The sequence below is a fragment of the Salvelinus sp. IW2-2015 genome, unplaced genomic scaffold (genome assembly GCF_002910315.2).
Source record: "Salvelinus sp. IW2-2015 unplaced genomic scaffold, ASM291031v2 Un_scaffold4725, whole genome shotgun sequence".
In the NCBI taxonomy this organism is placed as follows: domain Eukaryota; kingdom Metazoa; phylum Chordata; class Actinopteri; order Salmoniformes; family Salmonidae; genus Salvelinus; species Salvelinus sp. IW2-2015.
In genome coordinates, this window is record NW_019945994.1 from 27,104 (window position 1) to 53,645 (window position 26,542).

The window sequence follows — 26,542 nt, forward strand, 5'->3', positions numbered from 1 at the left end:
AGGGAAAACATTCAATGTGCAGTGGATGAGATGGCACATGAGACGTTGTGGCTTCAGTTCATGTCAGGAGAAAGTTGACAATGTTAGTGAGTGACGAGTCATCACCTCTTAAAATCAGGAAACATGAGGGGAGCTGTAAATACAAATACAGATACTTTCCATTACAGCTGGCCATCGTAGGTTTGGACGAGTTTCTCTATGAAGTTAAACTCAGACATCTCACATTCATAAAGTCAAACACAGACTGCCATCCGGCCACTTGACACATCAAAGTAGCCCAACAAACGTTCCTGAATATAAAGCCGTATCATCCACATACCTGATGGTGACTGACAACTGCAAGCAGACTGGTGGCCAGTGTAGCTTCAGCTGGTGCGTCGCGACCAGGGCCCACAACATACATGGGCCCAGTGATGGGCCCGGATCTGAATAACTCCCCACCAGCGCCAAGTATTAATTGTTGACGCGGTCTACATGCTATGGTTTGACAACAAGATCTTTCTTTAATGTAGGCTATATGATAAATGATCCTCAAGATGTTACACCAACAACATTTTTTTGCCACTACATAATCAGTATGATATTTTAGTGTTTGATGACAAATCTAATTAATATTGCTAAATAACTCATATTATTCAATAGCTTCAAACCATGTTAAGATAATTAAATGCATTCTGGATTCATTGTGCAAATACCTCCACAAGCGTTGTTTCTGTCTCTTTTAAGCAACAGTTGAGCTAGCTAAAAGAGGACAACAGCCCCCAAAAAAAAGAGAAAGTTGCAAATAGAAAATTACGGATTTAAAAATCAGCAATGTAATCACAAAAAAGGAGAAAGAGGAAGGTCAAAAATGAGAAAGCAAAGAGGGTATCAAAATTTAATTTAGATAGATTTTCAAATGCAGTTAAGTGCAGCCAGTGTTGGCTTTGGGATGACCAGTGGAATATACCTCTGGAGCGGTGCTACGGGTGGGTGTTGCTATGGTGACCCGAATGAGTGAAGCAGATCTTTACCTAGCAAAGACTTGTAGATGACCGGAGCAGTGGTTTGGCACGAATATGTAGGAGGACCAGCCAACGAGAGCATACAGGTCGCAGTGGTGGTAGTATATGGGTGCGTGACAAAACCACTGTGATAGCAAACTGGATGTAGTGTAGAGGCTGACTTTGTAAATGACTCGCCGAAGTCAAGGATCGGTAGATAGTCAGTTTTACAGGTATGTTGAGCAGCATGAGTGAAGGAGCTTTGTTCGAAAAAGTAAGCCAATTCCAGATTAATTTGGATTGAAATGCTTAGTATTGAGTCTGGAAGGAGAGTTTACAGTCTAGCCAGACAACCTAGTCTATAGTTGTCCCACATATTCTAAGTCAGAACCGTCCAGAGTAGTATGCTGAGTCGGGGGCGGCGCGGTGCAGCAGCGTCGGTGAAGAGCATGCATTGAGCTTTTTACTGGCATTTAGAGAGTTGGAGGCCACGGAAGGAGTGTTGTATGGCATTGAAGCTCGTTTGGAGGTTTGTTAACAGTGTCCAAAGGGCCAGATGTATACAGAATGGTGTTGTCTGTGTAGAGGTGGATCAAAGAATCACCCGCAGCAAATAAATAGTATAATTGATGTTATAAACTAGGTCACTCGAGCCTGAATGCCGATTGTCTGACAGCCGTGGTATATCAGACCGTATACCATGGGTATGACAAAACATTTATTTTTACTGCTCTAATTACGCTGGTAACCAGTTTATAATAGCAATAAGGCACCTTGGGGATTTGTGGTATATGGCCAATTTACCACAGTTAAGGTCGTGCCTAAGAACAGCCCTTAGCCATGGTATACCACACCCCCYCGTGCCTTATTGCTTAAATATATTACTTTTAAAGTATGGTTACATTTAATTTGCTCTGTTAATGCAGTGTCTATTCATTGTCCAAACGCACGGCCGCAAGCACAAATGCCTTACTATACGTCATTCCCAAACATTTCATGAATTTATGATAACCTGAAAATGACCATATCTAAGTGCTCACTTGTCTGAAGATATAAATGAAAAGGTSTCAYTCTTCCTGGGGGTGTATATGAACAAATGTTAATACCATTTCATGTTGCTAAAATACTGTCAGTTCCACTTTAAGCCTTTTATTAAACGTTTTGGTGAAATCTACTAGTTGAATGTTCTACATTGCTGCACAGTGATTGGTTCCCACTGAGCGCAGACAGTAATTCAAATTCTATTCTATTCCAAACCCCGATTCCAAGTTGACAAAATGGACCAAAATTTGACGAACTGGTGCCGATGTCAAGCACACTCATCAACGGGTTTATTGATTAGCAATACATATGGAGCTCTCTGACACGCTACTAATCAAATAGTCAAAGGCTAATCAGAAGCCTACATCTTATTTATCTTTGGGGTGTATCCAAGCTTAGCAGAGTCAATCATCTAGCTGTTATCAATAACTGACACGGTTAGTGTTATGTACCATTGGTTGGCCCGTTTGAATAGGACAAGAAAGCTTTAAGGTGCAATAAGTTAGATTTTCGTGCCCAAATGTTCCAATATATTATATGTAAATAGTCACTAGTAGCTAATGTGGCTAGAGCTAACCATTAACTAACATCAATGGACAAGGAGTAGCTTAAACTAGCCACCAGCTAGCGAACAGTTTGTAAACAACTTCACTTTAAGTGAGACCTTTTGGCTGCTTTCACACAGGCAGCCCAATTCTGGTCTTTTGTCCAATTGTAGGCAAAAGAGCTGATCTGGTTGGTCAAAAGACTAAACAGTGGGAAAAGATCCAAAATTGGTTTCCTGTGTAAATGCAGTCTTTTTGTTTCAAGTCTCCTTCCATAACTAGAACCGCTCATGGAGTGAAAGTAGGCAGCTGAACTTCCACTCCTGCTGGAGCTAGCTAGTTAGTGGTAGTTATTTGTTCTAGCTAGCTTATGGTTAGTCATTTGTTCTAGCTAGCAGATCTGGCTAAGTATGCTTGCTAGTCATATAAAAACATTCCCACAAGGGTATATATATTAGTGTCAACTACTGATAACATTAGCTAGAAAACTGATTGACTTTACTAAGCTTGGCAACAGCTGTCCAGTCCCAGATAAGGCAGGACAGCAAGCAAAAACAACAAGCATTCTGTACATACATAATTGCAGTGCTTTGTATCAATCAATTACATTGTTGTAATGTAGAGCAATCAAATTAAACCATTGAGGGACTGGTTTCATCTCAGACCCGGCTCACAACACAGCCGGTGAGGTAAGCTATTTCAGCATGTTTGTCTAAAGTGGAGCATTTGTTCATGTATAATAAGTCATCTATAATATACATTAGGCCCAGACTCATCTCAGACCCGGCTCACAGCACACAGCTGGTGAGGTGAAGGGTTGAGGGTGAACCCCACGGCCGGTGTGAGGTCCAGATCATCCTCTGTTACTCCAGGAGGAGGAGAGAAACGAAAGCGCTGCAGGAGGGAGGTGAAGAAGAGGAAGAGCTCCATCCTGGCCAGACCCTCCCCCAGGCACACCCTACGACCTGGAAGAAGATCAAATGAGTTAGACAACATGACAATTAGGTCTACAAAAATTTCCTATAGTTGACATAAATTGTACACATTTCCATACCATAAACTCTTGGTCAAAGCAATTCCCCAAACTCTTAAGTTTATAGTACCACAGAAGGATTCACTTACCCAGTCAGTATGGATACAGAAACAGTGGAACTCACCTGCAGAGAAAGGCATGAAGGCATCCCTCTTGGCGAATCGACCTTCCTCATCCAGAAAGTGGACGGGGTTAAAGGTGTGTGGGCTCTCCCATTCGCTTCCGTCTTGTAGGACAGACGTCAGTAGAGGAAACACAAGCGTCCCCTTCTTGATGAAATATCCCTGGAAGGTGATGTCTCGGCTGGTGGTGTGAGGGATGGCAATGGGTAAAACGTTGGCCAGTCGCTGGGTCTCATGGATCACTGCATCAGTGTAGGGCAGGTTCTTCCTGTCCTCTGCTAAGGGCTGACGACTTCCTATAACCCTGCTGATCTCCTCCTGGACCCGGTCTGAGACAGAAAGGAGGGAGGACCAAAGTTACTACCCTCAGAGAAAATGTCATCTTAATAATCTTTACCCTGGACATTTTATAATTTTTACAAAATGGCTTGATAACTTAAACGGGGCTCCATGTGAACGATACCTTAACCTACGTACCAAAACAGTCACCTTTTCTGCACAGTTCAATGTTTTCACACTTGATGCATAACACCTTTTTGTAAAACAGTAGTCCCACTTGTACACAAGAAACTTTTTGCAAAACAGTAGACAACAGCTACACAAGACAAAGTAAATTGTATAAATCATGTCCAACAACACTGTTAGTTTCTCAATTGCTTGAACACTTTCCTCAAAACAGGGATAACGCAGCCCACGCAAACAGTATCATTTGTCATAGAATGACAAGGTCATCTCACCATTCATCACATAATGGCTCAACAAATACTAACTATCTGTAACGTTGAGTCAGGAAGCAGGTGCAGATGGTGAGTTTAATAATAACGACCATCGCAAGTACAAAACAAGAGACGCATCAGGACATGAAAACAGAACCAATTCTGCCTGATGACTGAGGTTGGTGAGGGCTATTAGACAGGAGAGTAATCAGGGTGGTGATGAAGTCCAGGTGAGCTTAACGATGGGAGCAGCTGTGCGTAATGATGGTTGCCAGGTGTGTGCAATGTGGGTGGCCAGGACTGGTGGATACTAGACCGGCAATGTCGAGTGCTGGAGGGAGAGAGCAGGAGTAGGTGTGATACTATGACCATCAATAAAATAGATTTTTCTATTAAATAGAGTAAATGGTACGAGATTGTAATCAACTATTTCATAGACAGCTGTATTCTTGTTCTCTGAATTAGCATCTAATACTAAAGCAGGAAGAATTTTACTAAACCTAAAATGATACTGTTTAGAATTGCAAAAGTGTCCGGTGCTGTATATTGTAACGATGTAAATGTTTACAATGCATTGAAGATAAATCTAAGCGAAGAGATGTTGAAAGTGCAATTGTGACTTTAGTACTGTAAAACCAGTCACTGTATAAAGAGAGTTTACATGTTAATGGTAAAAGATATGGGAGTACTTGTTATTGACTGTGATATTAATTTAGTTTTGTTTGACATTCTGAACACAATAGGTTTGTGTCCTGTGTAGAGAGTTGTGTCTAGTGTTTTGCCAAACAGTGCTTATCATTTGCATTTAATGTGAAAACAATGAGAAATTACATACTGTTGTGCATAAAAAAGGGGACTGTTTTGGCCACGTGGATCCCAGTTTTTGCAGGTAGTCTTGTTATTTTGATGGATGTATTTGCATTTTTAGGGTATCTTTAGTTTTGATGGCACCGACAGAGATGGCAGCATTGCAACTAGCTGTTAGGAAACTGCAGTATTTTGTTTGTTTATGTACAATTTTTTTACGGAATTAGCTATAGAATTGTTTTGTGCCATTACATACAGACGGGAAGAACTATTGGATATTAGAGCGGCGGTAACTCACCAAAACTACCAATATCACAACCAGGATTACGACCTGGAGCAGATCCTTTGGTTGCTCTCCCCAGAGCAGTTGAACTTATTCCAGAGCCTGACCCAAAACAACGCACGGTGGAGGAGAGGTACTCGGGGCGGTCTTCTGGTCCGACTTAGGAAGCGTGCACACCACCCACCGCTCCAGAGTATTTTACTCGTTAATGTCCAATCGCTGGATAATAAAGTTGACAAGCTCAAGACGAGAGTTGATTTTCAGAGAGACACCAGGGATTGTAATATACTCTGCTTCACGGAAAGATGTCTCTCAAGATATTCTGTCTGACTCCATAAAGCCAGTTGGGTTCTCAAAGCATCGTGCCGACAGGAATAAACATCTCTCCGGGAAGCAGAAGGGTGGAGGTATATGTTTTATGACTAACGACTTGTGGTGTAACTGTGATAACATACAGGAACTCAAGTCCTTCTGTTCACCCAAACTAGAATATCTCACAATCAAATGCCGACCGTACTATCTCCCGAGGGAATTTACATCAATAATAGCCACATCCATCTATATCCCCCACTCAAGCCAATACCACGACGGCCCTGAAAGGATTTCAATGGACTTTATGCAAACTGGAAACCACATATCCTGGGGCTGCATTTTTTGTAGCTGTGGATTTTAACAAAGCAAACTTGAAGAAAAGGCTCCCAAAATTCTTTCAACTCTATGTACTCGCACGGCTAAAACTCTCAACCACTGTTACACTACCTTCCAGAATGCATATAAGGCCCTCCCCCGCCCTCCATTCGGCAAATCGGACCATGATTCCATCTTGCGCCTCTCTTCCTATAGGCAGAAACTCAAACAGGAAGCGCCCGTGGTAAGGACTATTCAACGCTGGTCTGACCAATCGGAATCCACGCTTCAAGATTGTTTTGATCACGCGGACTGGGATATGTTCAGAGTAGCTTCAGAAAATAATAATCTCATTCACCGTATCGGTAAATGTGTCTATCAGGAAGTGCATAGGAGAGGTTGTACCCACTGACTATTAAAACCAACCCCAACCAGAAACCGTGGATAGATGGGAGCATTCGCTCAAAATTGAAAGCGCGAACCACCGCATTTAACCAGGGCAAGACTGGGAAAATGGAAGAATACAAACAGTGTAGTTATTCCCAAAGTTGAGTCTCAGTTCAACAGCTCAGACACGAGACGTATGTGGCAGGGTCTACAGACAATCACGGATTATAAAAGGAAAACCAGCCACGTGGTCACCGACGTCTTGCATCCGGACAGGCTGAACACCTTCGCTCGCTTTGCGGATAATAAGGTGCCACTGACACTTCCCACTACCAAGGACTGTGGGCTCTCCTTCTCCGTTGCCGATGTGAGTAAGACATTTAAGTGTGTTAACCCTCGCAAAGCTGCCGTTCCGGATGGTATCCCTAGCCGCGTCCTCAGAGCATGCACAGACCAGCTGGCTGGTGTGTACACAGATATATTCAATCAATCCCTATCCCAGTCTGTTGTCCCCACATGCTTCAAGATGGCCACCATCTCTTTCTTAGGTACAGGGACAAAGGTAATTGAACGAAATTACTATTGCAGCATAGCACTCACCTCTGTCATCATGAAGTGCTTTGAGAGACTAGTCAAGGCTCATATCACCTCCACCCTACCGGCCACCCTAGACCCACTTCAATTTGCTTACCGCCCAAACACTGCCCTAACCCATCTGGACTAGAGGCATACCTATGTAAAAATGCTGCTCATTGACTATAGCTCCGCATTCAACACCATAGTACCCTGCAAGCTCATCATCAAGCTTGAGGCCCTGGGTCTGAACCCCGCCCTGTGCAACTGGGTCCTAGACTTCCTGACGGGTCGCCCCCAGGTGGTGAGGGTAGGAAACACCTCTTCGCAGATCCTCAACTCTGGGGCCCCACAAGGGTATGTGCTCAGCCCTCTCCTGTACTCCCTGTTCACCCATGACTGCGTGGCCAAGCACACCTCCAACTCAATCATCAAGTTTGCAGATGACAACAGTGGTAGGCTTGATTATCAACAATGATGAGACAGCCTACAGGGAGGAGGTGAAGGCTCTGGGAGTGTGGTGCCAAGAAAATAACCTCTCACTCAACATCTAAAAAACAAAGGAGATGATCGTGGACTTCAGGAAACAGCAGCGGGAGCAACCCCCTATCCACATCGATAGGACCTCAGTGGAGAAGGTGGAAAGTTTTTAGTTCCTCGGCATACACATCACTGACAAACTGAAATGGTCCACCCACACAGACAGCGTGGTGAAGGCGGTGCAACAGCGCCTCTTCAACCTCAGGGAAGCTAAAGAAATTTGACTTACCACCTAAAGCCCTCAAACTTTTACAGATGCACAATTGAGAGCATCCTGTCGGGCTGTATCACCGCCTGGAACGGCAACTACACCGCTCACAACCGCTCCAGAGAGGTGGTTCTGTCTGCCCAAAGCATTACCGGGGGCAAACTACCCACCCTCCTGGACACCTACAGCACCCGATGTCACAGGAATTCCAAAAAGATCATCAAGGACAACAACCACCCGAGCCACTGCCTGTTCACCCCGCTATCATCCAAAAGGCGAGGTTAGTACAGGTGCATCAAAGCTGGGACCAAGAGACTGGAAAAACAGCTTCTATTTCAAGGCCATCAGACTGCTAAACAGCCATCACTAGCACATCAGAGACAGCTGCCTATAGACATAGATTTGAATTAACTAGCCACTTTAATAATGTTTCCGTATCTTGCATTACTCATCTCATATGCATAAACTGCACTCTACACTATTCTACTGTATCTTAGCCACTTTGTGTTTACATATTGCATCACCCATCTCATATGTATATACTGTATTCTATACTATGCCACTGTATCTTAGTCCAATGCCGCTCTGACATGTATGTATATATTCTTAATCCATTCCTTACTTAGACGTGTGTGTATTTGGGTACACAGTTGAAGTTGGAAGTTTACATACAGTACACCTTCGCCAATTACATTTAAACTCAGGTTTTTCACAATTCCTGACATTTAATCCCAGTAAAAATTCCCTGTCGTAGGTTAGTTAGGATCACCATTTTTTTTAAGAATGTGAAATGTCAGAATCATAGTATAGAGAATGATTTATTTCAGCTTTTATTTCTTTATCACATTCCCCAGTGGGTCATTAGTTTACATACACTCAATTAACATTTGGTAGCATTGCCTTTAAATTGTTTAATTTGTGTCAAATGTTTTTGGGTAGCCTTCCGCAAGCTTCCCACAATAAGTTGGGTGAATTTTGGCCCATTCCTCCTGACAGAGCTGGTGTAATTGAGTCAGGTTTGTCGGCCTCCTTGCTTGCAAATACCTTTTCAGTTCTGCCCACAGATTTCCTATAGGATTGAAGTCAGGGCTTTTTGATAGCCACTCCAATACCTTAACTTTATTGTCCTTAAGCCATTTTGCCACAACTTTGGAAGTATGCTTGGGGTCATTGTCCATTTGGAAGACCCAATTGCGACCAAGCTTTAACTACCTGATTGATGTCTTGAGATGTTGCTTCAATATATCCACATTTTCCTGCCTCATGATTCCATCTATTTTGTGAAGTACACCAGTCCCTCCTGCAGCAAAGCACCCCCACAACATGATGCTGCCACCCCCGTGCTTCACGGTTGGGATGGTGTTCTTCTTGCAAGCCTCCCCCTTTTTCCTCCAAACATAATGGTCATTATGGCCAAACAGTTCTATTTTTGTTTCATCAGACCAGAGGACATTTCTCCAAAAAGTATGATCTTTGTCCCCATGTGCATTGGCAAACCGTAGTCTGGCTTTTTTATGGTGGTTTTGGAGCAGTGGCTTCTTTCTTGCTGAGCGGCCTTTCAGGTTATGTCGATATAGGACTTGTTTTACCTGTGGATATAGATACTTTTTGTACCTGTTTCCTCAAGCATCTTCACAAGGTCCTTGCTGTTGTTCTGGGATTGATTTGCACTTTTCACACCAAAAGTACGTTCATCTCTAGGAGACAGAACGCTTCTCCTCCCTGAGCGGTATGACCTGAGTGGTCCCATGGTGTTTAAACTTGCGTACTGATTGTTTGTACAGATGAACGTGGTACCTTCGGGCATTTGGAAATTGCTCTCAAGGATGAACCAGACTTTGTGGTCTACAATTTTTTGATGTCTTGGCTGATTTCTTTTGATTTTCCCATGATGACAACAAAGAGGGCACTGCGTTTGAAGGTAGGCCTTAAAATACATCCACAAATGAAACTCCAATTGACTCATAATGTCAATTAGCCATCAGAAGCTTCTTAAGCCATGACATAATTTGCTGGGAACTTCTGACCCACTGGATTGTTGCATTCACAGTGAAATATATATGAAATAATCTGTCTGTAAACAATTGTTGGACAAATTACTTGTGTCATGCACAAAGTAGATGTCCTAACCGACTTGCCAAAACTATAGTTTGTTAACAAGACATTTGTGGAGTCGTTGAAAAACGAGTTTTAATGACTCCAACCTAAGTGTATGTAAACTTCTGATTTCAAATGTATGTTGTGAAACTGTTAGATATCACTTGTTAGATATTACTGCACTGTCGGAGCTAGAAGAACAAGCATTTCGCTACACCCGCAATAACATCTGCTAAACACGTGTATGTGACCAATAAAATTTGATTTGATTTGAATTAATATATTGGCTGTTTGGAGAAAGCAACTAAACTGAACAAAAATCCAAATGCTCACCTTCGATGGCCACTTATATCCTGGAGAAGTGTGCTCTTCACGGGTGAATCCCAGTTTCAACTGTACCGGTCAGATGGCAGACAGTGTGGGCGTCGTGTGGGTGAGCAGTTTGCTGATGTCAACATTGTGAAMAGAGAACCCCACCGCCACCATGGGGCAATGGTATGGACAGGTATAAGCTACGGACAACGAACACAATTGCATTTTCTTGATGGCAATTTGAATGCACAGAGATACCATGACGAGATCCTGAGACCGTTGTCGTGCCATTCATCTGCCGCCATCACCTCATGTTTCATTATGACAATGCACGGACCCATGTCGCAAGGATCTGTACACAATTCCCGGAAGCTGAAAATGTCCCATTTCTTCCATGGCCTGCATACTCACCAGACATGTCACACTTTGAGCATGTTTGGGATGCTCTGGATCGACGTGTACGACAGCGTGTTCCAGTTCCCGCCAATATCCAGCAACTTCGCACAGCCATTGAAGAGGAGTGGGATGACATTCCACAGGCCACAATCAACTCTATGCGAAGGAGAAGTTTCTCGCTGCACGAGGCAAATAGTGGTTACACCAGATACTGACTGGTTTTCTGATCCACACCCCTACCTTTTTTTAAAGGTCTCTCTGACCAACAGATGCATATCTGTATTCCCAGTCATGTGAAATCCATAGATTAGGCCCTAGTTTTACTTATTTCAATTGACTTATTTCCTAATATGAACTGTACTTCAGTAAAATCTTTGAAATTGTTGCGTTTATATTTTTGGTCAGTGTACATTTTAAAAATGCATTTAGTGTTATGAAAAATGGCACTGAGTTCTGTGTCTTGAAAATCTAAAAATGTTCCAAAAAATGCTTATACGCAAATAAGGAAAAGCTGCACACAAAATATACACCTGTCCAAGCTGGAGGGTGGGGAAGGCAAGTTGGAGGGTGGGGAAAGTGCATTATCTGGTCGACATTGAAGGATGTTTTTTCAAGTGTAATTTTCTAAGAATCTTTCTGCAGACAATTTATGGATTCGTTTTTTTATTTGTCTTTCTGTTCTAATAATAAATATTATAATTGTGTATACTACTCTGCCTCTTTCCAGGTATTTGCGCCACTGCTCTCCCTCCCAAGTTAAGAACCTGTTGTCCTCTATGGCTACAGAATCCTTTATTGCCACACCATAGTACAATTCCATTATATATATCTATATATATAGCTTGGCTGCCTTACACATGTAGGTTATCCCAGTGAGAAAATCTGGTTGAAATGTCGTCATTTCAACACATTTGGTTACATTCATGTAGATTACAGCTTCATTCACAGTGTTCAAGCATTTGAAACAAACTATAAACTGGTCTGTGGGCAATTTGGAAATGTTTACAGCAAGTAACACCTTGATTGTCTTGCATTACTACAATCACTTGCAATGTCTGTACAAAGGTGTGTGTCTGTGTGCTCATTGATACTTACCCTGTATAAGGGGGTACTTGGCCATTAGCATCAAAGCCCAGCGTAGGGTTGACCCTGTGGTGTCTGTACCAGCAGAAAACAGGTTGCCCACAGAGGATATCAGGTTGTTGTCATGGTAGTGAGAGTTCTTGTTGCCAGATTCCTTATACATACAGAAAAAGCATTTTAAAAAGGGGAGAAAATATTTGTTTTCCCCTCAAAAGTCATGGTCTAGCAGTCTTTGCATTCTTTTTCGAAGGTCAAATATTTGCTTTCAAAAATGTGTTTTTACATGTAACTTCTACACACATTTTACATACACGGTGTAGCAGTCTTAGCTGCAGCCTTCAGAACACATACACTTAGTGTACAAAACATTAAGAACAAATGCTGTTTCCATGGATTAGATCAGGGATCGTCAACTAGTTTCCCCCACGGGCCAATTTTTTTCTCTCAAACATTTCTTACATTTGTAGACGATCACACGTGTCTCTCTATTATGCATGGGAATACTTGGGAACAGATTTCCAAAATTAAAAATCAGTTGGAACAGATTTCCTTGTGGTTTTAGTATTTTGTAAAAAAAATAATAATAATAAAAAAAAAAATTGAAACCAAATAAACCGCCAAATTCGGTCTGCGGGCTGCCAGTTGGGGAAGCCTTACATAGACTGACCAGATAAATCCAGTTGAAAGCTATGATCCCTTATTGATGTCACTTGTTACATCCACTTCAAAATCAGTGTAGAAGGGGAGGAGACAGGTTAAATGAAAAATTTTAAGCCTTGAGACATGGATTGTGTTTGCGTGCCATTCAGAGGGTGAATGGGCAAAACAAAAGATGTAATTTCCTTTGAATGGGGTATGGTAGTAGGTGCCAGGCGCACCAGTTTGAGTGTCAAGAACTGCAACGCTGCTGGGTTTTTCCACGCTCAACATTTTCCCATGTGTATCAAGATTGGTCCACAACCCAAAGGACATCCAGGCAACTTGACACAACTGTGGGAAGCAGTCTAGTCAACATGGGCCAGCATCCCTGTGGAATACTTGACACCTTGTAGAGTCCATACCCCCAACGAATAGAGGCTGTTCTGATGGCAAAAAGGGGTGCAACTCAGTATTAGGAAGATGTTCCTAGTGTTTTGTACACTCAGTGTATACCGCTGCAGCCTGGGCCCAATGCCATTTCAACACAATCTCTCCTATATTTTCTTCATTCTCTATCACATGGGCCATTTACGCATTTCTCAATACACACTAAATCCCTAGATGTTATTCCTTCAAAGAATTAAAATGTTTTATTTTGGGGGGGGGGTAGATCAGCTTTAATATTGCAGATGGAAGCTACAATCTATCAATGTAAATGTCAGCATCATTTCCAATCCCCCATATTGTTTTTGTAAATATGTACAGTGCATTCGGAAAGTATTCAGATCCCTTGACTTTTTCCACATTTTGTACATTTATTTTTTTCCTCAATCTACACACAATACCCCATAATGACAAAGTAAAAACAGGTTTAGACATTCTTACACATTTATAATGAAATAGGAAACGGAAATATCACATTTACAGGGCTGAGATTCATTCGTACTACGCCGGCTCCGATGCGTCTTATTTGGCAGGACTTGCAAACTATTACAGACTACAAAAGGGAAGCACAGCCGCGAGCTGCCCAGTGACACGAGCCTACCAGACGAGCTAAATCACTTCTATGCTCGCTTCGAGGAAAGCAACACTGAGGCATCAGCTGTTCAGGACGACTGTGTGATCACGCTCTCCGTAGCTGACTGAGTAAGACCTTTAAACAAGTCAACATTCACAAGGCTGCGGGGCCAGACGGATTACCAGGACGTGTGCTCCGGGCATGTGCTGACCAACTGGCAGATGTCTTCACTGACATTTTCAACATGTCCCTGATTGAGTCTGTAATACCAACATGTTTCAAGCAGACCACCATAGTCCCTGTGCCCAAGAACACTAAGGCAACCTGCCTAAATGACTACAGACACGTAGCCCTTTCCCACCTGGACAAAAGGAACACCTACGTGAGAATGCTATTCATTGACTACAGCTCAGCGTTCAACACCATAGTACCCTCAAAGATCATTACTAAGCTAAGGATCCTGGGACTAAATATCTCCCTCCGCAACTGGATCCTGGACTTCCTGATGGGCCGCCCCCAGGTGGTGAGGGTAGGTAGCTACACATCTGCCACGCTGATCCTCAACACTGGAGCCCCTCAGGGGTGCGTGCTCAGTCCCCGCCTGTACGCTCTGTTCACCCACGACTGCGTGGCCTGGCACGACTCCAACACCATCATTAAGTTTGCAGACGACACAACAGTGGTAGGCCTGATCAACAACGGAACAGCCTATAGGGAGGAGGTCAGAGACTTGGCTGGGTGGTGTCAAATAACAACCTATGCTTCAACGTAACCAAGACTAAGGAGATGATTGTGGACTACAGGAAAAGGATGACCGAGCACGCCCCCATTCTCATCGACGGGGCTGAAGTGGAGCAGGTTGAGAGCTTCAAGTTTCTTGGTGTCCACATCACCAACAAACTAGAATGGTCCACACACACCAAGATAGTCGTGAAGAGGGCACGAGAAAGCCTAATACCCCCCAGGAAACAAAAAAGATTTGGCATGGGTCCTGAGATCCTCAAAAGGTTCTACAGCTGCAACATCGAGAGCATCCTGACTGGTTGCATCGATGCCTGGTACGGCAATTGTTCGGCCTCCGACCGCAAGGCACTACAAAGGGTAGTGCGTATTGCCCAGTACATCACTGGGGCTAAGCTGCCTGCTATCCAGGACCTCTACACCAGGTGGTGTCAGAGGAAGGCCCTAAAAATTGTCAAAGACCCCAACCACCCCAGTCATAGACTGTTCTCTCTCCTACCGCATGGCAAGCTGTACCGGAGTGCCAAGTCTAGAACCAAAAGGCTTCTCAACAGTTTTTACCCCTAAGCTATAAGACTCCTGAACAGGTAATCAAATGGCTACCCGGACAATTTGCATTGTGTGCTCACCCCACCAACCCCTCTGACGCTGCTGCTACTCTCTGTTTTTCATATATGCATAGTTACTTAACCATACCTACATGTACATACTACCTCAATCAGCCCGACTAACCGGTGCCTGTATATAGCCTTGCTACTGTATATAGCCTCGCAACTGTTATTTTTCACTGTCTTTTTATTTCTGTAGTTTTTTTATTTCTTTACTTATCTATTGTTCACCTAATACCTTTTTTTAACTTAGAAATTGCACTGTTGGTTGGAGCATGTAAGTAAGAATTTCACTGTAAGGTCTACACCTGTTGTATTCGGCGCACGTGACAAATAAACTTTGATTTGATTTACAGTGGCTTGCGAAAGTATTCACCCCCTTGGTATTTTTCCTATTTTGTTGCCTTAAAACATGGGATTAAAATGTTTTTCGTGAATCAAACAAAATTTAAGAAAAACTGAACTTGAGCGCATAACTATTCATCCCCCCAAACTCAATACTTTGTACAGCCACCTTTTGCAGCAATTACAGCTGCAAGTCTCTTGAGGTATGTTTCTAAGCTTGGCACATCTAGCCACTGGGATTTTTGCCCATTCTTCAAGGCAAAACTGATCTAGCTCCTTCAAGTTGGATGGGTTCCGCTGGTGTACAGCATTCTTTAAGTCATACCACAGATTCTCAATTGGATTGAGGTCTTAGCTTTGACTAGGTCATTCCAAAACGTTTAAATGTTTCCCCTTAATCCACTTGAGTGTTGCTTTAGCAGTATGCTTAGGGTCATTGTCCTGCTGGAAGGTGAACCTCCATCCCAGTCTCAAATCTCTGGAACTGAAAAAGGTTTCCCTCAAGAATTTCCCTGTATTTAGCACCATCCATCATTCCTTCAATTCTGACCAGTTTCAAAGTCCCTGCCGATGAAAAACATCCCAACAGCATGATGCTGCCTCCACCATGCTTCACTGTGGGGATGGAGTTCTCGGGGTGATGAGCGATGTTGGTTTTGCGCCAGACATAGCGTTTTCCTTGATGACCAAAAAGCTCAATTTTAGTCTCATCTGACCAGAGTACCTTCTTCCATATATTTGGGGAGTCTCCCACATGCCTTTGCTTATTTTTCTTCTTTAAGCAATTGCTTTTTTCTGGCCACTCTTCCGTAAAGCCCAGCTCTGTGGAGTGTACGGCTTAAAGTGGTCCTATGAACAGATACTCCAATCTCCGCTGTGGAGCTTTGCAGCTCATTCAGGGTTATCTTTAGTCTCTTTGTTGCCTCTGATTAATGCCCTCCTTGCCTGGTCCGTGAGTTTTGGTGGGCGGCCCTCTCTTGGTAGGTTTGTTGTGGTGCCATATTCTTTCCATTTGTTAATAATGGATTTAATGGTGCTCCGTGGGATGTTCAAAGTTTAGGATATTTTTTTATAACCCAACCCTGATCTGTACTTCTCCACAACTTTGTCCCTGACCTGTTTGGAGAGCTCCTTGGTCTTTATGGTGCCGCTTGCTTGGTGGTCCCCCTTGCTTAGTGGTGTTGCAGACTCTGGGGCCTTTCAGAACAGGTGTATATATACTGAGATCATGTGACACTTAATTAAATAAAGTCCACCTGTGTACAATCTAACTATTTAACTTCTGAAGGTAATTGGTTGCACCAGATCTTATTTTGGGGCTTCATAGCAAAGGGGGTGAATACATATGCACGTACCACTTTTCCCTTTTTATTTTTTAGAATTTGACACATGGAATGAAAACAAATTACTTTTCACCAATTTGGACTATTTTGTGTATGCCCATTACATGAAATCCAAATAAAAATCAATTTAAATTACAGGTTGTAATGCAACAAAATAGGAAAAACGCCAAGGGGGATGAATACTTTTGCAAGGCATTGAACGTAAGTATTCAGACTCTTTACTCGGTACATTCTTGAATCAGAGATTAAAGCCTCGGGTCTTCTTGGGTATGATGCTACAAGGTTGGCACACCTGTATTTGGGAAGTTTCTCCCATTCTTCTCTGCAAATCCTCTAAAGCTCTGTCATGTTGGATGGGGAGCGTCGCTGCACAGCTATTTTCAGGTCTCTCCGGAGATGTTTGATTGGGTTCAAATCCGGGCTCGAGTCGGAGGTCCGGAGCTCTCTGGAGCAGGTTTTCGTTAAGGATATCTCTGTACTTTGCTCCATTCATCTTTCCCTCGATCCTGACTAGTTCCCCAGTCCCTGCGAATGAAAAACATCCCCACAGCATGATACTGCCACCACGCTTCACCATAGGGATGTGGCCAGGTTTCCTCCAGACGCCACCTGGAGGCGCGTCAGGTGTTCTTCCCAACCTTGGCTGTGGATGATGATATCATCCAGATAGGACGCTGCGTACTGCTGGTGGGGTCGAAGCACTCTGTTCATCAGTTGCTGGAATGTGGTTGGGGCTCCGTGGAGACCAAACGGGAGCACCCAGTACTGGTACAGACCGTCTGGTGTTGAGAATGCCGTCTTCTCCCGGGAGGAGACTGCCAATGGCACCTGCCAATGTCCTTTGGTCAGGTCAAGGGTGCTGATGTACCGGGCCTTTCCCAATCGGTCGATGAGCTTATCCACCCTTGGTATGGGGTAGGCGTCGAATACGCTTATGTCGTTCACACCCTGGAAATCATTACAGAAGCGGAGGCTACCGTCCGGTTTGGGCACCAACACGATGGGGCTGCACCATGCACTGTGGGACTCTTCAATGACCCCCATCCTCAGCATAGCCTCCACTTCTTGTTTCACGGCCTTCCGTCAAGCCTCCGGAATCCGATACGGCCTCTTTCTTACCGTTTCCACGGGCCGGGTACGGATGTGGTGTTCAATGAGGGTCGTGCGGCCCGGCTTCTTGGAGAACACCGCCGTGTTCCGATCGACAAGCTCCCTGAGCTCTTGCTTCTTGGACCAGGTCGTGGTCCTCATTGCTTGGGACCACCACTGGTACCGTTGGCGTCCTGGGTCCCGACCATAACACGGCCAAGGCTGTCCTCTCGTGCCACTTCTTCAACAGGTTCACGTGGTAAATCTGTTGAGGTTTCTGTCTCCCCGGATGTCGTACGCGGTAATTGACAGGTCCCAGCTTTTCGACCACCTCGTATGGTCCGTGCCATGTTGCCAGGAACTTACTTTCGGCTGTGGGGATCAATACCAACACCCTGTCTCCCACCTGGAATTCTCGGGGCTGGGCTCCCCGATTGTAGACCTGGACTTGGGCGCGTTGGGCCTACTCCATATGTTCCCTCATGACTGGCCATATGGTTGTCATCCGCTCCCGCATCGTCTCCAGCCCGTCGAGAACTGGCACGTCCAGCAGATGGAGCCACCGCCTCATGATGTATACTCCATCTGTTACTAGGCCTTGACGAGTCTCGCCCTGGTGGCTGACCTGCTGTACGCCACAGTACTATTATTTGTACAGATGAACGTGGTACCTTTAGGCGTTTGGAAATTGCTCCCAAGGATGAACCAGACTTGTGGAGGTCTAAAAATTTTTTTTCTGATGTCTTGGCTGATTTCTTTGGATTTTCCCATGATGTCAAGCAATGAGGCGCTGTGTTTGAAGATAGGCCTTGAAATACATCCACAGGTACACCTCCAATTGACTCAAATGATGTCAATTAGCCTACCAGAAGCTTCTAAAGCCATCACATCATTTACTGGAATTTTCCAAGCTGTTTAGAGGCACAGTCAACTTAGTGTATGTAAACTTCTGACCCACTGGAATTGTGATACAGTGAAATATAAGTGAAATAATCTGTCTGTAAACAATTGTTGGACAAATTACTTGTGTCATGCACAAAGTAGATGTCCTAACCGACTTGCCAAAACTATAGTTTGTTATCAAGAAATTTGTGGAGTGTTTGAAAACGAGTTTGAATGACGTGGCGTGGTGCTCGGGAAAAGGTCAATCCCACAGTCATAGGGTCGGAGCGAAGTGGCCCGGGCCTTGCTGAACACCTCCTGGAGGTCCTGGTACTCCGCGGGAATCGTGGAGAGGTCCGTGGCACCTTCCGAGCCCCCAGGAAGACGTCCCGGGGCAGGTTGCGCTGACTTTAGGCAATGTGCGTTGCAGAACGGACTCCAGCCCATGATGGCACCAGTAGACCAGTTGATGAGGGGATTGTGTCGCTGTAGCCAGGAGAATCCCAAAACTATGGGAATCTGAGGAGACTTGATGAGCAGAAATTGCATCTTGTTGCTGTGATTCCGTCACCTGTAGGTGGATGGGAATGGTATTATGTGTGACCTGGCCTATAGAACACCCGTCCAGCACTCTAACATCCATGGTATTGGAGAGGGGCTGAGTGGGGATGTTCAGCTCGGAAATCAGGATAGCGTCCAAAAAGCTCTCATCGGCCCCAGAGTCAATGAGGACCCGCAAAGATTTGGACTGGTCTCCCCACAGCAGAATGGCATGAAAAGGGGTGCGTGCAAGGCAAGCCCAGCTCTGCCTAGTTGCTTATGCTCGGGATGCGGCGAATCGGCCGTTTTCGGCAACTCCCGGCGGTAAAGCCTTGGGTTCTCTCGGCAACGAGACCGTCGGGGACTTCCAGGATGACTCGGAGGCTCAAATTCTCTCCCTACGTTGTTCCCGTAATCGCCCATCGATTCGGATTGTCAAAGCGATGAGGGAATCGAGATCCGTAGGTAGCTCCCGAGCAGCTAGCTCGGCCTAGACCTCCTCCGAGACAGGAACGTATCGTGCAGGAACGTATCGAACAGCGCTTCCTGGTTCCAAGCACTCTACGCTGCCAACATGCGGAAATCCACCGCATAATCTGCCACACTGCGGGAGTCATGCCGAAGCTGAATTAACTTCTGGGCAGCCTCTCTCCCGGGAAACGGGGAAACAAAAACCGTCTTCACTTCTCCCACGAACCCCTCCAGACTAGCGCATATGACCAGCTGTTGTTCCCGTACAGCAGTAGCCCAGGTGAGAGCCCTCCCGGACAACAGCGTGATGAGGTAGGCTATCTTGGAGCGGTCCGAGGGGAAGGAGGAGGACTGAAGCTGGAAAATGAGAGCACACTGAGCTAGAGACGCCCGACAGGTGCTTGGCTCTTCATTAAAAGCGTTCCGGAGGTGGTCCCGAGAAGGTGGAGTGACAGAATGAGACGGCGCTACTCCCAGCTGAGTTACTGAGGGGCTGTGGGGTTACCGCCGTAGTAGGCTGCCTCCCAGATAACCTGTGGAATTTCCCCAGCAACATGTCCAAAGCCCTGTTCAGATAGCATTTGGACCCCCTTCACAAGGCCACGAAGCAATTCCTAGTGCCTATCGATGGTGGCTCCTTAGGAGGAGATGGCGTTGCGCAGCTGGCCCGGGGCTACTGGGTCAGTCATGGCCAGTACGTACTATCACGTTTGAACGTAAGACCCAGGTGCAAACAATGTTGAAGTAACAAAAGTTTATTAATTCAAACACGAGCAGGAAAAGGTACAGGACGGCAGGCAGGATCAGAGTCAGTTCAGGCAGAGGTTGGTTTTGGAAAACCAGCCTTTTCCAGAGTAGCGGGGCAAAAGTACAGGATGGCAGACAGGGTCAGGGCAGGCAGAAAGGTCAAAACTAGAAATCAGGCACTATAGACAGGACAGGAGCAAGGGGGAAAACGCTGGTAGGTATGAATGAATAAAACAAAACTGGCAATAGACAAACAGAGAACACAGGTATAAATACACAGGGGATACTAGGGAAGATGGGCGACACCTGGAGGGGGGGTAGAGACAAGTACAAAGACAGGTGAAAGATCAGGGTGTGACAGAAGCTGGTTGAGAAAATGCCAAGAGTGTGCAAAGCCGTCATCAAGGCAAAAGGTCGCTATTTGAAGAATCTCAAATATAAAATATATTTTGATTTGTTTAACACTTTTGGTTACTACATGATTCCATATGTGTTATTTCATAGTTTTAATGTCTTCACTATTATTGTTACAATGTAGAAAATAGTAAAAATGAAGAAAACCCTTGAATGAGTGGGTGTTCTAAAACTGTTTACCGGTAGTGTATATGAGAGAGAGAGAGAGCTTTTTGAAATACATTTTCCTTTATTATTTCCCCTAACCCTACCACCCCTCGGCTAATTGTAGTAAACTAATGGACATCAATACTTAGGCTTCTACTTCCAGCTTATACAGTACATAATATATACATTTTATGGACACAATGTATTTTAAAATAGTCATATTTTGTTTGTTTTTAATCCCATCCTTCAGCTACCCTCAACCCCACCCATCTATCTCTTAAGACCATTCAGTTTGATTTATATTTGCCATATATTTATAACTGTGCTGTTTCACAAAAGTTCTGAACCTGTATCCATTTTACCAACACAGTATATTTTACATGAGTTATCTTGTTTTTAATTGAGATGATTGTAGTGAGATTTCATACCTCCAGTGTCTGCTTTCGGACAAGGAACGAGTCCACAAAGCCTCTACACATCTGAGGGTTGAGAGTCTCCTTCAGCCCCCTCACCAGCTCCCTCATCTCCTTCTTGTTGTTCTCAATATTCTTCAACAAAAGCTTCCTGCTTTTCAGCCAAGTGCCCAGCCAGGGGAACATGTTGTACAACTATCTCCCCATAAACAAAAAGTAAAGCAGGAATTACCCTCTTTTATTCCAGTAGCCTAGTACAAATTTGAACAATTATTACATTTTCCTGGTTCAGTCAAGTGTGACCCGTTTGCCATTTTTCTTTGAGTGAGAAACAAATTAAACATAATGTACCTGTATTGAAACGGAGCCAGCAATTCGGAGGCTGACACTGGTTCGTTTTACAATGGCTTTGAACCTGGGGTCAGAGTATTCAAACCTGCTGCCGTATATAATGTTGGAGATTATGTTGGAGACAGCATAACTCAATGGCTGGGTTGTGTCGAATGCTTTACCTGTTACAAAGGTCATCAGAAATTGAATTAGCAAACCTAAGGGAAAGAAATTATGTAACCTGTTTTTTGGTTTTCAAATCAGAACTACAAATTCTTACCCTTGTGATTCTCAATCACTTGAATCAGGTAGTGAATTTCCTCTAAGATTTTCTCTTCAATCACTTTCTTGCCCATCCCAAAGTCTCTAAGGTTCGCCAAGGCAAAGCGCCTCATCTCTTTCCATGATTCGCCATTGCCAAACAGAATACCTACCAGTATTGAAAAGTAATATTGTGCAGGTGTCAGGAATTAATCATGTAAGGAGAAAATAAAAACTTTGTCAAATATTTGGGCTGTTGTTACAGCACCAAATATGCTTGCTTGGCAGAATATTGTCTAGAATGCAACAGTTAATCGGATTACAAGTTTCACATATCCTACATTACCATGTCCATTGCTGAAGTCATAGGACACAGGAAGCATGCCCCTGTCCCCAAACTCCTCTGCATGGTTGACCAGCGCCTGCTTGACCGTCTTGTATCCTGCCAGGATGACCACTTTTGTGGGTCCAAAGTGAACCGTGAAAACAGACCCATATTTCTTGGACAGCTGTAAAACATAAAATAAGACTTAAATGCATGGTTTATTAAAGGTCCCGGACAGTGAAAATCATGTGGTTGGTCAAATTGGATGATATTTGGATGTAACTAGTTCATAGTAGGTTGACCTGTAGCTGGTACATTGAACCAGGGATCATAAAGCTACTAGTCCCTTCCCCCATGTCAAACAATTGGATTCATGAGGCAGGCATTACTTCTGGCTTTATGCCATGTCACGTAAAGCAGGAGATGTTATACACCAATGGTAGAGTCTTATAATCTTAAGTAATTTAAATATGTAACACCTTAAGACCATCATCATATGTACGCATCATACGGTTTGTTTACAAACCGTAACATAGCTTATGCGGGACTTGGCTGAACTAAACTGGTAACTAACCCCTTTTCATCTGCGTTGTAGCTTTTAGCTAGCAAGCTACTTACCAGAATTCCACATGTCAGTGTTAATTTAACTACACTGATTTCCCAATAATGAAGACATTCAACAGCATTGGCTGCACCGAAAGTTAGATCATGTCACCGCGAAGGCAGTGCACATTTGAGCGAAGTTGCTTTATCAATTGGGAGGAACATTCAATGGTCTTGTCAGGATGCTACTCCTGAAGACAGATGCTGTACCATCATTGACAGTGGATCTTTCAAGTGCTGTCCATAATGTAGTCTGATGCGGTTGCTGTAACTGTTTTGACTGTGTGAACTGTATATTTCTGTAACACACCTGATAGCAGTGGCGTGCCGTGGGCCTGGGCCTTCAGTGAGGTACTAACCAGTCCCACCCGAATTAACCACCTCTTTAATACCATCATTATGATGCCATGGCTCTAGACACTATACATTTAGACAGAAACGCAGTATACCAGGCGTTGCGTCACCTTGAAATTGAGTAAACAGTGTTTACCCAAAAACATGACACAATCCAATGAGTCTTTTCAATATTTCCCTTCACCTTTTCATTGTGCAGCTCCGTTGCCCTGCGCGCTTGTTCTTTGAGCTGTAGATCCACTCCGGTGTCCCCAAAAGTTTTCAAAAGCACCATTGCTTGTAAGTGCCCAGCCGTACTTTGGTGTCTCGTTGCTGCCTTGGTTAGACAACTCAAGTTTGCAAAGCCAGTGTGGCTCCAAACACCAAATCGATCACTTGCAAATAATGGCATTCCCAGCAGTACAGTTTGCATGCTTCTCAGAGCCTGTGAGCCATTGACAGCGCTCGTAGTTGAAACTTTGAAAGTGGCGAGCGAACGAACCCATTTCCCGCCTGTGACAGGCTTTGTGCGTCGGGCGACCTCTCCTTACAATGTCTAACTTTTCTTGAAAAGTTAGTCTTGAGAATGGCGTTATAATTATATCCTCGACCAAATCGATATCTTCTCCTCCTTCCGCCATTGTGGGTTGAAAAAACAGCTAGTAGTACGCGAATTAATTTGTTTATCAAATTCAGTTTCCTAGATCTGCATAGACTTGCCCATAGGACCTGCCTCTCAATATTGGTAATCCAATCAAAAGACGTGCACGCACTACGCCTGCTAGCTGGCTCCTGTGTAACACTGGAGCCAGCCAGCAGGCGTACAATAGCCAACTCTAAAGCTGATTGGTTGAACTAAATTTTCATTTCCATTCACTATAAGCTACAAGCGCCCGCACTGTTGATTCTGAAGGCCTGAGGGCAGATTTTAGACCCCTGGCAACACATGATGGCTGAATCTGATTGGATAAAAGCTAACATAAAGACCAGCCCTCCAAATCTCAACCTGGGGCTGGAAGCAGTGCAACCAAGAGGAAAGCTATGAAATGAAGAGTATAACTCTTACTCTGGGGAATAATTTCATACATATTTGTGGGAAAATATATTTAAAAAAAAAATTATATTCTGATGATGTTTAGGCCAGCGAGAGAAGGCCTTGCAGGCCCTGACGGCCACCACTGCCTGATAGGGGTGAAGAACAAAAACCATATAGACTAAGCCCCCTGTATTGAGACTGAACTGCCAACATACAGCTGACATGAAGGAATGATGTCCACAAAAGGAGTTTAGGCAGGAGTGCAGCTTGGGTTTAAGTAATGAGGGGGACAACACATTTTTTTTTTTTTTTTTTTTAAATGTCATTGAAAAGGCACAATGTGGCACATAGGTTAGGTTACTATGGTGACCATAGGTTAGGTTACTATGGTGACCATAGGTTAGGTTACTATGGTGACCATAGGTTAGGCTACTATGGTGAGCGAGTGTTGCGCCTTTTCATTTTTAATAAGTATCATTAGTCATTTGTCTCTGCCTGCAAATTGTTCTCCTAAAAAGGTAGACTAACCTATAGGACTAAGCAAAACATAGCAAGTGTCGCTGTCATTGTTGCTGCTTCAGTGCAGTAGCCAATACTGCGAGATCAGGTGCGCATGTAGTATCAATTATATAGAGTAGGCTACAGACGGTGATTGTCACACAAGTAAATGTAGGTCTCATGGTAATGGACCGTTAATTTACATAAACACATTTAACATCTCCTGGCTTCCACACAGCCTATAAGCCACTGATGCAGAACTTTGGAACATCTACATTTTAAAAAGTCTAATAAATCCATGTAATATAGCCTACACCTTCACAATAAATCCATTAGACAGGTCTAAAGAAGCATGATATGAAGAAAATGTAGTCTATTTCAGAAGAAGAGAATAGCATACTCTGAGTTGTCCTTATGTTAGGCCATGATCTGGCTATGCCATATGGCTGTGGGCTGCACTAGTTCATTTAGCAGACAATATTAGCTTAGAATTCCATGGCATTATTTTATAATATGTTACAGTATGAAGAATATAACTGAACAAAGCTGAATATAAATATTTTCTCCAAACGATTTGAGGTAGTGCACACGTGGATATTCTGTGTTGAGCGGTTAACAAAGAAATAGGTACTCCTATATGCTTAATTTAGATGTTCTTTAGTTGTTCTACAAAACGTTGGGCAATAGGTTTTGATGTTTAATACACTAAGGCTGCATGATGAGACTGATGATTTGAAAAAAGGTGCTTGAAAGGCGTGAACTCTGCTTTGTACACACTTCATTAGGCTCTCATTCACAATTTGACAAGCACTTGATAATACCTTGAATTTCACAGCAGCATCCCCTTTGTGGCCGTAATGCACCCTAAAAAATCCATGGCTTTGTTGTGCCCTTCTGAGTGCTGCATGCTCTCCATCACGTGATCGGGTCTTTCTCACAGGCTAGATGTTGGAAGAACTGTCCACATTTACTTTTCGTCAGCCAACAAGATAAGTAGGCCTAACGAACGACAAAAGCACTAGCTTATGGCAATCTACTCTCCCCCATAGTACAAAAGTCAACCTATTCTGTGTGAGAAATAAATATTCTGGACAGTTGTGGGATGCAATAGATCCCAAATTAATACAACCACTAACAAAAACATTTTTTTTACGCAATGTGGCTGACGCAACAGATCAGAACGTTTAGCTTAAAATGTTAAACCATTAGGCTATTTCATCACATATAAGCACAGTAATGCTGTTCCTCCTTCACTCACGCTGCCAAACATAAAACTGACTATTCTACCGATCCTCGAGTTCAGCGATGTCATTTACAAAATAGCCTCCAACACTCTACTCAGCAAAATGTATGCAGTCTATCACARTGCCATCTGTTTTGTCACCAAAGCCCCATATACCACCCACCACTGCGACCTGTACATGAGAACCTGTTCTCAATCTCAACTGGCCTACTTGGTTAAATAAAAAAATATTTAAAAAATGCGCTCATGGCAGCAGGCTATAAGTGGGAATGTTCCATTAGTGGGAAAACACCTTATCAAAAGTGACCGCAAATGCAATTACGCATGTAATGCTTTTATACATTTTGAATTTATTTGGAGAAAATTATCTCCCCAAATTTACGCTGCTTAAGGTATGCCAGTTAGGCTCTACACCCGTTGTAAAGTGGATTAATGTGCTTCAAATTGAAGAAGTTATTTGGCAACTTTAATTGTGACAATAACTTATCAAACATATAGGCCTATGGGCTCGCTACTTGAAAGTGTACAACTATGATTCGAAAAAGTCGCACAAAAGGCTGTTTCTTATGCTGTGCATCATTCACAAGTTATAATAACATAACTCACAAGTGATAGGCTAATATTGCACCTATCAGACTATTCTTGATTTAATATTGTCTTTAGATATACTAAATAATATATGTGAGAAATTAGTTTTGATTTAGAATGGACCATTATCATGCACCTGTCTCGAAACAAGGGGCAGCAAGAAAAAATAATTGCA

At 43.6% G+C, this 26,542-nt stretch overlaps 1 protein-coding gene across 1 annotated transcript in view; it reads right to left on the bottom strand.

The window, feature by feature from the left end:
- Positions 1–2,281: 2,281 nt before the first annotated feature.
- The window catches only part of LOC112077591 (cytochrome P450 2K1-like), a 28,074-nt gene continuing 3,813 nt past the window's right edge, over positions 2,282–26,542 (bottom strand). Inside the window, exons 2-8 of the mRNA XM_024144086.2 lie at positions 22,088–22,250; positions 21,761–21,910; positions 21,502–21,662; positions 21,166–21,345; positions 11,766–11,907; positions 3,727–4,053; positions 2,282–3,534 (exon numbers count right to left, since the gene is read on the bottom strand). Coding sequence (XP_023999854.1) covers positions 3,347–3,534; positions 3,727–4,053; positions 11,766–11,907; positions 21,166–21,345; positions 21,502–21,662; positions 21,761–21,910; positions 22,088–22,250 — 1,311 coding nt within the window. The 3' untranslated portion in view covers positions 2,282–3,346. The remainder of the gene's footprint in view (positions 3,535–3,726; positions 4,054–11,765; positions 11,908–21,165; positions 21,346–21,501; positions 21,663–21,760; positions 21,911–22,087; positions 22,251–26,542) is intronic.